Source organism: Perna viridis, chromosome 10, assembly GCF_037379345.1.
Source record: "Perna viridis isolate PV_CMFRI_1.1 ecotype Kerala chromosome 10, ASM3737934v1, whole genome shotgun sequence".
NCBI classification, from domain to species: Eukaryota; Metazoa; Mollusca; class Bivalvia; order Mytilida; family Mytilidae; genus Perna; species Perna viridis.
Window position 1 is genome coordinate 25,420,584 of NC_142454.1, and position 18,415 is coordinate 25,438,998.

Sequence of the window (18,415 nt, forward strand, 5' to 3'; positions counted from 1 at the left end):
TAAAATGGTAAAAAGGTAACAAAATACATAATATACAACAAAATAAAAAAAAAAACTAGGTTTAAAAAGGCAAAGAAAGTAACAATCACAGAAAAAAGATAAAAACAAATTTTGCAACATCTTTTTTGTTTAGGGCTGTCATTGTAAGGAAGAATAATTTACACGCATATTAGTAACAATTAGAAAATATCCATCAGTACTCTTGACTTACCATTTTATGGCAATGGTTAAATACATACAACATTTCAAAATTTCGCTCATATTAGTATTGAAAATTTCGTTATGCTGTTCACGTGTTTCAAGCTATTACCTTTCACAAGCAGATTAGGATTCGAAATGCGTCATAGGATCTTAGATGTAGTTAATTAATGTACTATGCGTTTCATTGTTTAAGATTTACATAAGATTTATCATATGCATGCTGTAGAAGATTGTGAGAATGTTACTGTTGAAACTTCAAAATCAATCAAGGATTTACGAAGGAAATTTATTGATGATAATATGTTACTACGTTAAAAACGTAATTTTGCTTTGGTTGAAGAATGACTTGGCAATTTAACAGTTTTTTCTTTAGTTTGTTTCCTTTTCTCTTATTGTCATGGTAATTGTTGAGGTATTTTGATTTAGATATTTATGTCCATATCATAAAATGACAACAAACATGAATGAAAATTGGAATTAAAGTCCGAAAAAATCATGGACGAGTTTGCAGAAGAATTAACTGAAATAGTAACGTAACAAATAATACATTGAGATAAAATAGAAACTTTATTCTCATCCAAACCAATTAGTCCATGAGCTGAGAGGGTCCACCGTGCACCCCCACTCATCAACTTCATGGTGATTTGAAGTTACTTTATTTTGTCGCGAAATAATATTCTCGGATTCTTTTTCGTATAAGCCTATATCTGTACCCCACTGGGTCAAAAAGCTGTCTAAGTCTTCCTGGGGAACAGACTAAATAAATTTATCATCATATAGGCCAATAACTCGCGTTACAACTGTACCCAGAAAATTGCGATAACACTTGAGCTTGAAAGAAAAATGAAAAAAAATCCCTACTCCGCCGAATAATCGCTTTAATTGGCATATTTTCCATGTCAAAACCCCTAGAAATTTCATGTATGCTTCAGTAAAGAATGGCTAAATTGGTATTTTCTGTTTAGTATTATCACAATTAATACTTCTGGGGTTCTTTTAATGAATGTTGACGATTTTCGTAGTCAGAATTTATAAAAAAAAAATTGCGAAAAAATAGATAAATTCGACTCTTCAAGTTATGTCTCAACTTAAACGTCTCAAATTTGGGTCATGCGATAGATAATTTAATTTTCTACATAAATGAACCACGAAAAACTAATTTTCAATAAAAAAATTTAAAAAAAATATACATTAAAAATATTACATATACTCATAGAAAAATGATCTCAGTATCAAGCAGAATCCTCATTCTCTGCATACTGATACCGTACAACTCATACTTTTAATTAGGCATTCCTAATTAAGATAATGGTGTGCCCAACATACCTGATCAATTCAGGCGTTTAGATTTTCGTTTAGGTGTGACAATTACTATTAGTTTTTTTTTTTATAGTCCCCGTTATAATCATTTTTTTCAGAATACCGTAGTTTAAACAAGCTTTTGTAAGATCTGGTACATGTACATTAATATATTGTCTTAGCTCCCAAATGAGCCCAAGTAATAAATATTTGAACTTTTCCAAGTCAAAAAACTACCACCCATACCCTTGAAAAAAACCCTCAACATGAACTAAAATATTAATTTTTGGCGTATAAACGGTATAAAATATAGACATGTTGGGTACTATTGTTTTAATTATCAATTTATTCAACACATCTTCTAATTTCAGGCGAGTGTTTTCCAGTTTCAATATCATAACACTCTGAAAGACGGTGGATAATAACGTTAGACATTTATAAATGAGGCGGTGGGTGGAAACGGGGGTACCACAACTGTTCGGAATATTAAAACATACTAGTATTATTTTGAATAACATCACTAGAAAAGCAGAGGACGCTTACCCTACCGGTGCACCTGGTCCTTGCTCGCAATTTTTAGTGGAGTCCGAGTCGCTCATTTACTTTTGTTACTTTGTATGTATGATTTTAGTTACTTTATGTTCTTTGTAGTGTGTGTCTGTTTTCCATGTCTGGACTTTGTCCCTATATTACATTCTTTTGATTACCACTATAACATTGGTTCCCTTGATTACTCTATCACAAAACACAATTATTTCTCTTACGTTAAACTACACGAAACAGTAAAAGGTAAAAAAGCAATAAAATTATAAATACAGTGTCAACCAAAAAAAAAAAAATAGTAAAAATGAATATTGAATAAGAAGAATAGAAAAGTTGATAAAAAGCACTTTTTACATACAAATATTTCAAACATGTCTTGTCGTTAAATTATTGTAATCTAATCTGAAAACTCCTTATAAAAGTCACTGAAGAAGGAAGACTAAAAGTGAGTATCTAACGAATTTATCAGCGTTATTACTCTTAATTTGTTTTTATTAGAGTGCTGTTTTAAGGCGTCAATTTCCAAATGTAACCACTGGACTTTTCGTCTCAAACTGCAAAAGAAATTTCTATAATTGATTATTCAATCAATATTATTTTATTCAATAAAAAGCTAGTTCTTAAAATGAGTGAAAAGTTAATATAATGTCAAATTATAGATATTGACAAACTAGAACTGTTTTCCGCAATTGTGCAATTGTATTGATACCAATTTGTTTTTGAACACGTGATACATGTATAAGTTTGTTGATATATTAAAACAGGTACCGTCTTTAAAAAAAGATAGCCGACGCAGTAAGTAGTATCTTATTATTTATGATTTTCTACATTTTATTCAGGACATAACACATGGCACGCAATTTTAATTTTTGATATCACTTTTTCGAACACCACTAAGTTATCAGTATTTGGCCAATTGTGAAGCAGAATTGTGATCAGGTGACTTGCGTTTCCATGGAATAGTGTCTTTAAGGTCAAAGGGTAAAAAGCGAAACTATTCCGACTGCGGCGGAAAAAGAAACTGTTATCGTCGCGGTTCTAGCAAGTCATAACCTAATGATTGATGTTTGCAAGCCTTCTGATATACGCATAAAATTGTTATTACATGTAGTTAATTTCTTTATCGTCGATGTAGCTTACAATATGAATGCTGCTTTGTTTATGATTTAGCAATATGATTCATTCCAATAAAAAAAATAAATGTAAGCTTTGTTTAATATCTCATTTGGTTATGTTGTTCATCATAAAAATTGAACTCAAGTAAAAAGGTTACGCGACAATTTCTTTCTGTTTGTTCTGTGACTCTTGATTTGTCTTAGCAGCAGTAAGCCTAAGAGCATCCAAATCTTTATCCTTCCGTCTGGTTTCTTGTTGAAGATTTTTCTTGTCCTCCTTCAGATCATCATTTTTTTTATTTAAGCTAAAAAAGAATGCATTCGCTGAAAATATTTTTCTCATGTATAACAAATTGATCCTTTTTGCTTTTCTTCGGTTTTTATTAGTATTATATAATATTATATTTGTAGATACCCACTATGGGCTTAAATGGAACCAAGAATAATTTATATATTCACCTTATTGCTTAATCGTCCCAACTTTCTCCATTTAAAACGTAGACTAATGCTCCCTCTCCTAGATTAAACAAACTATAAATCTGTTAGTTAGATATATTATCCATAGCGACGTTCTTAAAAGAGCTTTTGTATTTTTTAATGTTCCGCCACACTTACATGTACATGTATATTCATTTGGTTGCAAAGTTGCATTGCAGAGACTAAAACAACATTGGGAGCATCAAGGCTGTTTACGTTTTCATGACTTGGTTTAGGCTCTCAACTGTCTTGTCCTGCATCATTTGTTTTCTGACATTAACGGTTTTATTAAAGCTGTTTGATAGGCGATAATAAAGTAAAGCATGTGGCTTTTGTCAAAGAGTAATCAAGGGAACCAAGGTTATAGCGGTAATCAAAAGAATGTAATCCAGGGACAAAGACCCGACATGGAAAACACACACACACACAGAGAACATAGAGTAACTAAAAGCATACATACAAAGTAACAAAAGCAAATGAGCAACTCGGACTCCACTAAAAACTGCGAGCATGGACCAGATGCACCGGTAGGGTAAGCGTCCTCTGCTTTTCTAGAAACACCCGCCGAGTTGCTCATAAAATGTCAAGTCCGGGGTAGAAAGAGAGAAAAGAAAACTTTGACACATATCAAATCTAGTATCCCTCCATAAAATTACATAATATTTGCATCAAAATACATGGAATATTTAGTCATTCTAATAATGAATTATCAATATAAACGTCAGGGCTTAAAAAACATGAAAAACAAGCATTCAAACAAAAACAAAACAACAGAAACAACAACAACAACATCACAATAAAACATATAAAATAAAAAGTTTGTTTGTTTTGTTTGTTGGTGTTTAACGTCCGAGCAGCAATATTTCAGCTATATTCAGACGATGAACATGAAATTGATGATAAAATGAACATGAAATGATGATGAAATGAAAAAGGGATGGGACACAAGGACAATGGGGTCGACAAATTTTGATTGCCACTGGAAATAGGGAGAGGTGGGTAAGGTCGGGCAATTTAGCCTCCTGTGGCGGAGCGCAAAGGTTCCTACTCCTATCGAATACCACAACAGGGTTCTTTAACGTGCGAGGAACGTGGCATCTTTCCCAACACGGTGCACCACTATGGTTTGCGGTCAGGTTTTCCGTATTATAGCCTGACAACCCCAGCATGTAATACGCCAGGGGTACCCCATTCCACCACCTGGGGCACACATCCCAGTTGCTCTGTGGGCAGAGCGCCTAGCCCCCGGCTAGGTTTCTAAGCACTATTTAGTCGCCTTATACGACAAGCTTAGCGCTGCTGCAGGCCTATTCTTTTAACACCCGGACCTGCATGGGGTGTAGGATTTGTAATACAATAATTAGGTTGTTTATCTTGATAGTACGTACGCTTTTACTTCTATTTGTTTTTTAAACTGTACTTGTTTAAGGAGAATGGATACATGAGTGTATGAAATTCAAGTTACTTCTTTTTAGATGTTTTAATAGCTTATTATATTCTTTTCAAATCATTATCAGTGTAAATATAGCGGCTTGTGAAATCTTTTTGTGTTCTAACTATAGGTTTAAGCATTAAAAAGGTTTAGTGTGGTAAATTAGATTTATTTAGAAAAAATCGACAAGTTGAAGACATTTCTCATGAAATGTCTAATTATATTCTTTTTACAATATTTAAAAAAATTTTTCCTTCCAATTTTTGGGTACATTTTTATATAAGTACATCAATGCGGATATGTACTAAAACTTGACTTTTGGGTACATTTTTATGTAAGTAAGTACATCAATGCGTATATGTACTAAAACTTATATAATATATATTAAAAACCATCCAAATGATGAATATTTTATGTCTATTTCTTTCTGCCTTCGGTCACCCCGCCCTTTCTGGTGACGTAAGGTTATTGTCAACGTCATATGCAGGACTGTTGAATTTGAATCTTCAAATTTTTCCTTGGCAAAATAAAGGAATAGCCTTGGCACTCAAAGGGTTAAATGGGGTATGATAAAAATTGTTGAAAGTGAAAGTAGAATTTCAAAGTTACAAATATGCAACTTTAATGACAACAAAATTGTACATGCATGAAATCAAAAATATAAAAGCAAACGCTTGAAATGATTCTAAGTCGTTAAGTTCCAAATTACCTGACTTTTCACATCGATATTTTCAATCTTTTCACATTGAACTTATCGGAACTCAGAATTATAGTTTCCGGAACGAGATCGGATAATTATAATTTGAAGCGGTATTTCAGTTCCTTATTTCGAATGAACAAAGTGCATCCTCACAGAGAACAGTAATCATGAGTTTCTTCCGGGCAAATGGTCTTAGAAAAAGTGCAAAGGAAAGGTAATTTCTGTACAGCACGATAAAATGCTTGTGAACATGAACTTTCGATAATTCGGTTGAAAACGAAAGTAGAAAAAAGTGCACAACGCTGAGTCTCTTAATTACTCACAGTTTAGGTTTATTTGGTGCATATACCATTCAATAAAAACAAGCAAGCTTTGAATCGAACAATCAGCACACCCAAGCTCCTATTTTAAGTGTAGCTGAGAATTAACTTCAAGTCTAAAGATGCATGGGCATGAGCTATACTGGTAAAAAGGAGTAATCAGTGGAACCAAGGTTATAGCAGTAATAAAAAGAATATAATCCAGGGAAAAAGACCAGACATGGAAAACAGACATATACAACAAAGAACATAAAGTAACTTAAAAGCGATTTTGTGTGTTTTAAAGCATGATAGGAGTGTTTGTTTTAAACGCACAAAAGGGGCGGTCGTTTATTGTGCATTTAGTGAGTGTTTTGTGTGTGTTTAGGTACTGTGTGTGCAGGAAACATGATGGTCTCGGGGAGTGAATAAGTATGGGTTTCTGTGAAATTGTACCATAAGGTTCTAAAGGTCAGACTGATTAATTTTGAGGATTTTTCCTGTACAGTTTAGGAATTTATAGGGACTGAAAAGGGCCAAAAGAAAAATTTTACATGTTTCCTGACAATAAGATTTTTATGAACTTAACAAAAGTGTATAGATCTTTTTTAAACTGGATCTAAAATTGTATCAAAATGTTCAATTTTGGGGGCTAATATCAAAGCACAATAAATACAAAAGTACCAAAGGCTAATTAACCTTTGAAACAGTTCATTTGGGAGATTTTTCTCTGTTGACACCTTCTATGTGTAAAAGCAAAATTTGTATGTAAAACATCAATTACCGGTATTAAAGTATTTTCACAGAACATAAAGTAATTCTGACCAAGAACCTTCCATAGGTGCAACTTTTTTATGTTAGAGATTCTGAATTTTTATTGAATTTGTGAAGTCTCCCCTAATGTGGGAGAGTTAACTGGTTTGGCAACTGTTTAAATTCAAACTTCTAGTAATACAAAACTTTGTAACACCCCCGCAAACAAAGTTGGGGTGTATATAAAATCACCCTGTCTGTCTGTCTGTCCATTGTCCATATGTCTGTCTCCATTTCTTGTAAGCGCAATTCCTCCTAAAGTGCTTAAGGGATTTTGATGAAATTTTATTGGAAGGTTGGGTATCAAAGGCAGTTGTGCTTAAGGTGATATAATTACTATCGGAGAACTCAAAGGGAGATAATTAAAATTAAGGATTTTACATGTTAAAATCTTGTTAGTGCAACTTTTTCTAAACCGCTCAAAGATTTTAATGATATATTAAAGGTAAGTTGGTTATCATATATAAATGTGCACGAAGGAATATAATTACTGTTAGAGGACTCCAAAGGGAGATAATCCAAATTTAGAGTTTTACATGTTAAAACTTCATAAGTGGAACTCCTCGTAAATCGCTCAAGGGATTTCAGTCTTTACGGTTAAGTTCTCAGACAGAAGCCATTTGGACTTCCAAAGTTACACAAATTGGAAGTCCGAATGATTTTTCAGTGGCCCGAAATAAATTTCCCAAATCATCTGAATCTGTGTAATAAGAATATCTGTTATAATGAAATTACATAACAAAAAATGCTCATTCGATTCAGACTATTTAGATATGTCTAAGAACCCCAAAATAAACAGAACACTACAATACCCCAAAATTTTTGGGAGTCCGTCTGGCTTCCTAAGAACATAATATTAGGAGCCTGAGGCAGATTTAAAGTGCCTGGCCCACTGGGTCCCTGGCTAAATTTCGAAGACTGGGATTTTGATAAAATTTTATACATAGATTGGGTATCTTTGCAGATGTGCATGAAGGAATATAATTACTGTTGGAGAACTTCAAAGGGAGATAATCCATATTAAGGGGTTTACATGTTTAAACCTTGTAAATGTAACTGCTCCAAAATCACTGAAGGGATCTTTAAGAAATTTGATAGATAGGTTGAGTGTCATATGTAGCTGTGCATAAAGAAATAAAAGTACTGTTGAATGACTCCAGAAGGATATATTCCAACCAGCAATTTCTTTCTTAAGTGGGGGTATTCTCTTTGTGAGCTTGCTCACAGTATTTCTAATTTATATATTTGATTAGGCTATGGAATTTAAACTTTTAATTTTAAGGTTATGTGCTTAAATAAATTTTTTGGTCAATTAAATGTAATTTAATAGATATATTTAATAAAAGTTTGATTTTTTTGTAGAAAGAATCCCAGCAGTGAAGAACATAAAGAGGTGAAATATGATGACTTGAAGAATGCATTTTTTGAAGTTTGGAAAGATATGAAAGTGATCACAAAACTACTAAAAAGTTGTAAACCACGTAATCCAGAACAGCCAATCAATCTTCAGGACGTCCTAGCATATGTCTTAAACGCTTATCTCAAGCATGCATCTAAATTAAATCATGTAAGCTACTGTAGAGGCTTTTTCCGAAATCAAAATCAAATTCAGAAACAAATCACAGGAACTCCATTTTATCGTTGTTTTACCACAATCCTAATAGGACTAGTTTCTTCATATTTTTGAATTACCCTGCTTATGTGCTGCACGAAATGTTTGGCATGTATTTATCACTTTTGCACCATGGCTGTGGTCTAAAGAACTTCGAAGCATCATGTTAGAATATATCCCTTTGCTGAGAAAGTTACTTTGCAATCGAAAAATACCTCTGATAAATTTTGACTATTCTTGCTAACAGTTTAGATAACCCTTCAGTCATACTTTTCTTGTATGATAGCTTGATTCAAACATAAAACAAACAACTAGAGTTTAAGCACATGAAGGTATATGACATACCTGTTAACCCCTCCCCCATTGGGGATTGGGGAGAATGGCACAAAATTAATGAAAAATTTAGAATCTCCCATATAAAAATATAAGATTTGTTGGAAGTTTTTGGATAAAATTAATTCATTTCTTTGAATGCACATTAAATAATTAAATTTTTACATAAAAGATCCTCTGAAGTAAAAATATTCCACATAAGATCGTGTCAATGGAGGAGAATTTCCAAAATGAACTATCCAGTGGTTAACTGGTATGTATATGTATAGTCATAAATACAAATATATAGCATGGATTGTCTTAGTCAGGTTCCATAGTATTTTTTTCATACAGTTAAGTCAATGAACAATGATTGAACAATAGATTGTTAGAACTGCCCCAGCTCCAATTGAGTAACACTTAAATTAATTGACAAATGACCCATTTGACAGGACACTTAAAAAGATTTAAAATAGCAAAAAGTTGGTTATATATTCCTATGAGGGGATGCAACACTTTTGAAATCCATCTGAATTAAAGTATCACATGAAATTCAAGTTAAGTGTATTTCATGTGAAGCTCAATTCACATGAATTTCACATGAACAATATTAGCCTGTGTATATCATAATATACTTTGCTAATTGTTTGACCCGAGCATGCCAAATGAAGATTGTGTGGATATCTTTATATACACCTTGAAATCAAGGTATTCCCAAGCCAGCAATTTGTTGAGAACTTATAGAGAGTGGTAGGTTTACTTGAAAAGTTAATTTTGGTCAGAAGTAAATACAAGAAATGCATTGCAGTATCTGTGTTAGGTTGTTGTTAATCCATTTTTATTGTGAGTTTTCTCCCTTTTTGACGGCTAGATTTTAAATGCCCTTGCAACCAAAAAAGGGGCATATTAATTTACCCCTGTCCATTTATTCATTCATCCTTATAGGGGTACCTGATTCATCCAGCTATTTTTAGCTACAGCTATATAATTGTTTAGGATGTTTATGTGCACAATGGAGATTTGCAGGGGCAAATTGAGTTTTATTTTTGTAAAATATTGTGTAAAATTAGAGATTGTCAAACTATGACATTTCAAAATTTCACATTCAATATTGTTTGTAGCTTGTTTATACAGATATTACAGTTGTGTAGGGTCATAGGAGTTTGATTTGATGACATAAAAGGTTGTTAGAAAGGACTGGGTACACTTAGGAGTGTTTTGGGCTCCCTACTAGGTTGAATTTTTAAATATGGCAATAGAAGGTTACCAATCTGCATTTTTGTTCAGGACTTAATGAATTACAACAACTTTACCATATTAAATTCTGTAGTTAGTTCTGGTTGAGTAATGTTAAGTTGAATGTAGTTGAAAACTCAAGGTTTGGCAAAAATAGCTAAATTTGGTACAAAATATGATACATGCACCAATGTAGACCCACCAAATCTTCAGGAATTCCGATAAAAGAGACAAAAATGCTTCAGAATATCAAGATATTACCTGGGCATTTATTGGCACAGACATTTGTATTTCATATGGACTGTATACATTACTTCCTGTTTTTGTCAAATTTAAACACACTAGCTATTTTGACCGATGATTGTGATCAAAATGTGCAGTACAGATAAGTTATAAATATAGGAAATTTCTAGACTTATCACTTTAGTTCAACAATTAAAAGTTTTCTATGATTCAAACATCAAATTTCACAAAAAATAAAGGTGAGAATTTCAGCCTTAAAGGTACCTCAACCTTTCAATACTCCATAGGAGTAATAGGGGATCCAGGGTTTGTCCAGGTATCTTCTCCCACAGTTTTTGAGTTATAAGGTTGAAATTTTGTAGGATGTTTAAACTCATTATGGGGATATGTGTAGGTCCTATGAAGTTGGATTTTGTAAATAAAATGGTAAAGTGATAGAATGTTGAACTTAAAAATTGCAAAATAGGGGGTACATGGTTTGTCCAGCTACCTCTTTCCACAGTTTTTAAACTAAATTTTGAATTTTGTATGATGTTTTTAAAAGCATGTAATGGAGATGTGTAGGGCCAAAGATGATTGTTTAAAAACATGCAAAAAATAAAGAATATTTAGAATTATAAAGTTCAGTATTCTATAAGGTTACATGGCATAAATGCACTATTTTTGATAAAGTATATTATATTATACAAATATGGTCATACCAGAAACAGGTTCATGATACAGTCTTAATACAAGTTTTTTATACTCCCCACTTGCAAAGTATATAGTGGTGGGGTGCCCATCTATTCTTCCGCCTGTCCTTCTTTCCATCTGTCCTTTTGTTCGTCTGTCCTTCCGCTACATGGGGGCCACATCTCTAGTCCCTTACTCCTCCAACACCACTGTATAGAATTGAATGAAACTTTCACAGAATCTTTATTACATTTTCCCATTGTGCACCTCCAATTTTAGAATTTGATATTAATCAATTTGGGGCTTTCACATATAAAAACATGGACTTTAGTTTATATGGGCAAATGTAGGAACCCATCTTTATCTGTTACTTCTCTTCTGTCACTGAATGAAACTGAATGAAAATTTCACAGAATCTTTATTACATGTTCCCATTGAAAACCTCTTATTTTTTAGTTTGATCTCGGTCAATTTGAGGGTTTTTGCGTAGCAAAACACGGTATTTGTCATTTGTCAATATGGGGACAGGGGACTCATCTCTCATTAGTTATTTCTCCTATACCACTGAATTAAATTGAATGAAACCTTCACAGAATCTATTACATGTTCCAATTGTGCACCTTTTATTTTTGATTTTGATCCAAATTAAAATGGAGGTTAAAAAGGGGCATGTTGTCAAATGGGGGAGTCAGGGAGGTATCAAGTTTGTGAGCATTGCTCACAGTTTTTCTAGTTTTAATTTAAGGTGCATGCTTCAATTAATAATGAATGGGGAGGCATCTAGTTTTCTGGTTTATAAGATAATTTTACTGCTGGGGTTATTGTACCATGGACATTTTTCTCATGTATAAGCATGTTATTTTCTTCCAGGAACTGGGCATTGAATTTGATGAAGTTAAGGAGGAAAGAAAAAAACTGGAAGATGAAATTGAGAGATTAAAGGTTAAACATAGTGATGAAATAGCTAAACTGAATGATGACATTGATTACTTAAATAGACGACACAAAATTGAAATAGACAGAATTAGAAAGGAACATTATGATGAAATGAAAAACTATAAACAGAAAGTGAAAGAAAGGTAAATATTTGTAGAGTATTTATCTGGGTAGATACTGGAATTGAAGAATGGGAGGGCATGCTGACTGACCGAAGAGGTTCACTGTGATGCTTCATTGACTTCTTTTATTTAAACCTGGATCCACTTTTTAGCTCACCTGGCCAAAGACCATGTGAGCTATTGCTATGACTTTGCATCAGTTGTTGTCATCGTTGCCCATCGTTGACGTCCGTTGACTTTGTCATTGTCTGTCGTCGTCAACAATTTTGCAAAACTCTTCTCCTCTGACACTTCTTGACCAATTGGAACCAAATTTGGTATGAATGTTCCTCTGGTTATCGTGCATGGCTGCCATTACTAAATATAGAACAAACGGGTCAGTCAGAAGCTTTTTTGCACATACCTCCAAAACCGTTAGGTTTAGCATAATTCTTTCCATTGCTGAATTGATCCTTATAATAAAGTATACAAAAGTATGCAGTGGGATCAAAGTTGTCGGATGACTCCTTGTTAGAGTTATTGCCCTTGTAAGTTGAAAAATGATGGTTTTTCATTTTCAAAGAGGAAATAGTGGAAGTGTTCATTTTTCTTTTATGCTGTTATAGCATAGAAGAAAAATGAACACTTCAACTCTTCATTTTTCTAATTAGAATCTTAAACGAAAATTCACTGTGAAAGAAGGAGATATATTGTTATGAGGGTGATTATAGGGGTTACATGTATGTACCATGGTAAAAAATACCAATCGTGTTTTAGGGGAGGAGCTAGATAAGGATTAGACCAAATAATACATAATTCTTATCCAAAAGAAATAAGTGATTTTTGTATGAAAGAAATATATTGACAAATAGCAGCATATAGGACAGAATATTAAGTTTTAGAGTGAGTGATTGCAGCAAGCTTGCCTAAAATGTTTGGGTATGTTTTAAAATGTGTTATATTAGGAATGATCCCTGTTTTTTTATCACTTTTTCCTCTTGAACTTTGATAATAGACCAACTTCTTCATGTTAAGTTGTTTGTCTGTTAAGTATTAAAGTTGCAGTTGTCAAATTAATGGTTTTTAAAATTGAAATTTTTTGGTGATATTTCTTTGTGAATGCTGATATGGCCAAACTAGACCAGCCAGTTTTCCTACAGATATCATATGTTATTTTGCCCACCACCAAATTTTAATCTTTATTACAGAATAGTATTCTCACTCATTGTGAAAAGTTGAAATACATTGTAAGGAACATGCCAATAATTAGAATATAACATATTTTTCTTTATTCAGGCAAAACCAGGTGAAAAATCTGAGTGCAGAGTTGGAAAATGTTACAAAGGAAAAAGAGAAAAAGTGAGTCCTTTAGTCAAAGCCAAGTTTAGAAAGAACTGTAGAATTTATTTTGCACAATTAGACAGAATAATAGTATTGTTTGGTGTACTGGTTCAACCAGTCAAAAAGGGTGTTGGACACTATACCATGTTATATTTACTATGCAATTCTTTAAAAAATGTTGATCTGCTGTTTCCGTTCATTCAGATTTCAGAAGACAGTTAGGTGAACATTATTTTACCCCCGCTTAGGAAGTGGGTGGTTGATAGTTATTATGGTGTCTGTCTGTCTGTTCTACATCTGTTTGTCCATTTGTCAGTCTACACCTTTCATGTAACAGTTGTCTCTGCAAGTACTTGTCACAGCCATTTGATATTTTGAGAGAAAGCTTTATATAAGTATGCCATATTGTGGAAATCAGTTTCAGACTCAAGTGACATTAACTTCCCATTTTTTGACGTAATGGTTTTCTAAGACTAAAAAGGGCCTTGTGACCTTATCTATACCTTAACAGGGATATGGATTTTTTTTGTAAGTTGATTGATAAACCAAGAATTTTTATGGATGGTCTTACTGCGTAAATTACAATCCATGTACCTGTATTTATTATTATGAATAACTTTCCATCTTAAAATTTGAATTGTACTTATCTTGGAAATAGTTGAAAAAAATTAGGCTGCATACCTGTTAACCTTTTGAAGTCATCACGTGAGAGATCTCCGTCTTTCAAACACTTCTAAGAAGAAGTATAAGATAAAGTATGGTCAAACTTTTTAAAGCAGTGCAATAAATATGTTTAAGCTGCATCATCAAATTGAGCTAAATCAGCAGAATATGCCATAATTTTTCTATACTTAATAGACTTGAACAATGTTCTATATTTAAGCCCCTCATCCATGTCAGATTTGTGTAACTTGTTCTTGTATGAACCATTTTTGGTTGTTAAGTGTCAGTCCCTGTAAGAACCAGGCATTAGGTGAAACATGGTGTGGAAAAAACTATCATTTTGATAGTGTAATAGGGTGTGTAAGTCTCGGCATGTGACCCCGAGATTTCACAAGAATGGGTCATAGTTTACCATTCAAAAGCATAGAGATTTTTTCATTTAGAGAGCATTGGGTTCAGTGTTGAGGGTAAAAACTTTCTGTGTAAAAAATACTAATAAAAATGACAAATAACTATTTCTACACGATAAATGAAGTAAGAAAATACATAAATTGGAAGATTTTGCATTGTTATACAGAGTTTCGAGTACCCGGAAATAAACAGTAAAATACAGATCGGTCTCCGGATTTCAATACGTTCTACATCGGAAATTCTGGTAAAGAAAATGAAACTAGAACAAGAATTACATACCCTATTTAACTATTTGCACCAACAGAATCAAGGAAAACAAGACAAGATTTTCAATATCATGCTGGACCTTTGAGTTACAATTTCATTGAAATGCACTAAAAATGAACATTTCTCAGAAAATCCAATGATGCAGAGATCAAATAATGGTCTTTTCAAATAGAGGAAGCATCCTTGAGTGATATTTTATTGTCAGATAGGTGGAGTTTTGACATGCATGTTTATAATTTTTCCCATTTTGCCTGATTCCTACAAACTTTTACACTTAAAGTGTATACTTGCAGATGATAGTCACTTATTGAAATTGAAAGATGCATTTGACCTTTTGAAAAAAAATATATATATATATTTTCAGTACAAACCATACAATTACTGCCTTAGAGAAGGAAAATGAGAAACTAAGACAGGAAAACCAGAAAAAAGATCAGGAGTATTATGCCTTAAAGCAGCATGCTGCTAAGATTGAACGGGATATGCACAACAGTCAAAAAGAAGCTCATAGGTAACTAATTAAAACTGAATATTTTTCCTGTCACATTTTTTCATGCCTTTTTAGCTCATCTGCATGAAGGCCATTGGAACCAAACTCAGTATAGTACTTTCTTTGGGTATCTTGCATAGAACTGATGTGGAGATTTTTGATTGGTTGATAAACATGACCACAATTACTAAATATAGAACATAGAGGTCAGACAGTAATTTTGTGCATAAATCTCCAAAACCATTAGGTTTAGCCAAATTCTTACAATAGCTTAAATGATCCATATTATTAGACTACAAAAGTCTTCAGGGATAAAAGTCAGACAATTCCTTGTAAGAGTTATTGCCCTTGAAAAATGAAAAATGCCATTTTTTTTTTTTACAGTTTTCAGCTGATACCTTGAAAACTATGATAGAAATTCTTCTTAAATTTACTGCTTTTGAAAGACAAAATTCAACAAGGTGAGCAATTCAGGCTCCTGGGAGCTGTGTTCAGACAGTTTTTCAGATTATTCATAGTTGGGATTAGACAGGTGAGATTATTCATGGTTGGTTCAGACAGGTTGTCAGAGTATTCAGGGTTGGGTTTAGACAGGTCAGATTATTCAGTCTTTGCTTTAGACAGGTTGTCAGATTATCCAGGATTTGGTTTAGACAGGTTGTCAGATTATTCAGGGTTGGGTTTAGACAGGTCAGATTATTCAGTCTTGGCTTTAGACAGGTTGTCAGATTATCCAGGATTTGGTTTAGACAGGTTGTCAGTATTCAGGGCTGGGTTGAGATAGGTTGTCAGATTATTCATGGTTGGGTTTAGACAGGTTGTCAGAGTATTCAGGCTGGGTTTAGACAGGTTTTGAGATTATTCAGAGTTTGGTATAGACAGGTTATCAGATTGTTCATGGTTGGGTTTAAACAGGTCAGATTGTTCAGGGTTGGGTTAAGACAGGTTGTCAGATTATTCATGGTTTAGTTTAGACAGGTTGTCAGATTATTCAGGGTTTGGTTTAAACTGGTTATCAGATTTTTTAGAGTTTGGTTTAGACAGGTTATCAGAGTATTCAGGGCTGGGTTTAGACAGGTTGTCAGATTATTCAGTTTGGTTTAGACAGGTTGTCAGATTATTCAGGGTTGGGTTTAGACAGATTGTCAGATCATTCAGTTTGGTTTAGACAGGTTGTCAGATCATTCAGGGTTGGGTTTAGACAGATTGTCAGATTATTCAGTTTGGTTTAGACAGGTTGTCAGATTATTCATGTTGGGTTTAAACAGGTTGTCAGATTATTTTATGGTTGGGTTTAGACAGGTTGTCAGATTATCAAGGGTTTGGTTAAGACATGTTGTCAGATTATTCAGGGTTTGGTTTAGACAGGTTTTATTGTACTTGAATGTCCCACCTTTTAAATCAGTTTGTAATACTGGTATGTTGTGGTTATAAATCAGTTGTATGTCTCTTTTTGAATTTCAGTTTGAGAAATGACTTTGGGAATTTCCAAAGAGCATACCAAGAACAGTCTACACAGATGCAGAGGTATTGTAAACAAATAGTTTAATAAAAGCGATGAAATTAGGGAAATGGTTAACCAATTAAATGTAAGCAGTACCGAATATCGAATACCAAAAAGAGCTACATGGTTAACCATACATGTTAATTTTAACATTTTTTTTCACTGTTATTTTCAACAGATCATATATAAATATCCAAATGCAGTTATATGAGTTAGACATACAAAGTTCATTTGACCAGAAGTTAATTACAACATTAAAAAGGATAGGGAGTGGTTGTTATGGGATAAAGACTACAATCTGATTAACAAAACCTTTTTTGCATAAATAGGATAATAAAATATGATGATTAACTATTTCTACACTATAATGAGTTCAGTAACAACAAATAATAGAAAAGTGATAATATGCATCACGTTTATGTACCCAGAAGTAGCTAACTAAAATCAGACTTCATTTTTGAATTTTTTGAACAGTAAAAATTCTGGATAAAAAATAAATTGGGCTACAGTTTTACAAGCCCTATACAGGGGCGGATCCAGGATTGGAGTTTAGGGGGCTGTTATTTGAATTAAATGCCATGCAGAGCAAGGCAAAAAAATATTATGGGGTGAAACTTGTGGTAAAAATTTTTTTTCTTACCGATTAAGAGGAGGTGTACACACAGCATGCCAGTCATTGGATCCGTGCTTGCTGTATTGGCAATATCTGGGTATAACAGTTAATCTAATACTTCAACACCCATAATTTTTGTGAAGGGTTAAAAATTGTTTATTGGCAAAGTCACAGTCAACACAAGATACTCAGTCTTTTGCAGGTACTGATATTTCTCATACATGTCTATATTGAGATGATAATTTTTCATGAACACCAACACCAATTTAAAATAATATAAAAACACTGATTTTCATCATTGAAACAGTTACATTTCAGTTTATACAGAAAACCCTGAGAAGTTGTGTTTTTATCAAACATTTATTTCTCTATCCATACCATTTTTGTTTTCAATATGAAATACTAGCAACTAAGAATGAAAACGAAAGTTCACACTGAAAATAACCAAACATACATTCACCTTTCATACCTTTACTCAATAGTGGTATGTTATCACATTTGTATGAGTGATGTTTACAAATTCAATAATCACTATTTATACCCCCACTTGGAAAAGGGTGGTGGGGAGGTATACTGTTTTACTCTTTTCAGTCTGTCCATCACACTTTTTGATATCCATTGGAGCAGGAGTAGACTGTTCTACCCTTGTCTGTTTGTCTGTCTGTTACAAATTTTTTGCCACACTTTTCTTAGCAACTTACTCATCATAGTGGCTTGAAATTTTTTAACACTTTTTCCTATATGGTGGGATCTATTTTTGGAAAAAAATACAACAAAATCCTGCCTACCATGGATTTTTATTTGTTTAATTTCATTATATCATGATGGAAAATGGGGGTATCACTTGATTTCACAGATTTCTTGTTGTAACAGGTAGGTAACTCTTGATTGGAAGACGATAAGATAAAACAAATCGATGAAGATCTAACATTGTAGGTAACTCTTGAGTAGTACACGATAAGGTAAACCAAACCGAGGAAGATCTAACAAGGAAGGTAACTCTTGGTTGGTAACTGATGAGATGAAACAGACAGATGAAGCTCTAACAAGGTAGGTAACTCTTGATTGGTAGATGATAAGATAAAAAAAAATCAATGAAGTTCTGGTTGGTAGATGATGAGAAGAAACAAAAGGA

The 18,415-nt window shown here is 33.2% G+C and overlaps 1 protein-coding gene and 1 long non-coding RNA gene across 4 annotated transcripts in view; one reads left to right on the forward strand and one right to left on the reverse strand.

Moving 5' to 3' along the window:
• LOC148605119 (uncharacterized) lies at window positions 1-5,916 on the reverse strand. Of its 2 annotated transcripts, none has more exons than XR_015915824.1 (3): window positions 5,777-5,904; window positions 3,317-3,463; window positions 1-2,597 (listed from the first exon to the last, which is right to left on the reverse strand). It is a non-coding gene; the product is annotated as an uncharacterized LOC148605119 (long non-coding RNA). The 2 variants fall into 2 exon arrangements; XR_015915823.1 differs by lacking the exon at window positions 1-2,597 and adding an exon at window positions 3,618-3,675 and having other exon boundaries at window positions 2,618-3,463; window positions 5,777-5,916.
• The window catches only part of LOC148605120 (uncharacterized), a 24,705-nt gene continuing 12,134 nt past the window's right edge, over window positions 5,845-18,415 (forward strand). The window contains exons 1-6 of one of the 2 annotated variants that reach the window (XM_088548185.1): window positions 5,845-5,981; window positions 8,242-8,446; window positions 11,825-12,033; window positions 13,288-13,350; window positions 15,038-15,184; window positions 16,628-16,690. In XM_088548185.1, coding sequence (XP_088404311.1) covers window positions 5,935-5,981; window positions 8,242-8,446; window positions 11,825-12,033; window positions 13,288-13,350; window positions 15,038-15,184; window positions 16,628-16,690 — 734 coding nt within the window. In that variant the 5' untranslated portion in view covers window positions 5,845-5,934. The remainder of the gene's footprint in view (window positions 5,982-8,241; window positions 8,447-11,824; window positions 12,034-13,287; window positions 13,351-15,037; window positions 15,185-16,627; window positions 16,691-18,415) is intronic. The other variant, XM_088548186.1, reaches the window with a different exon arrangement.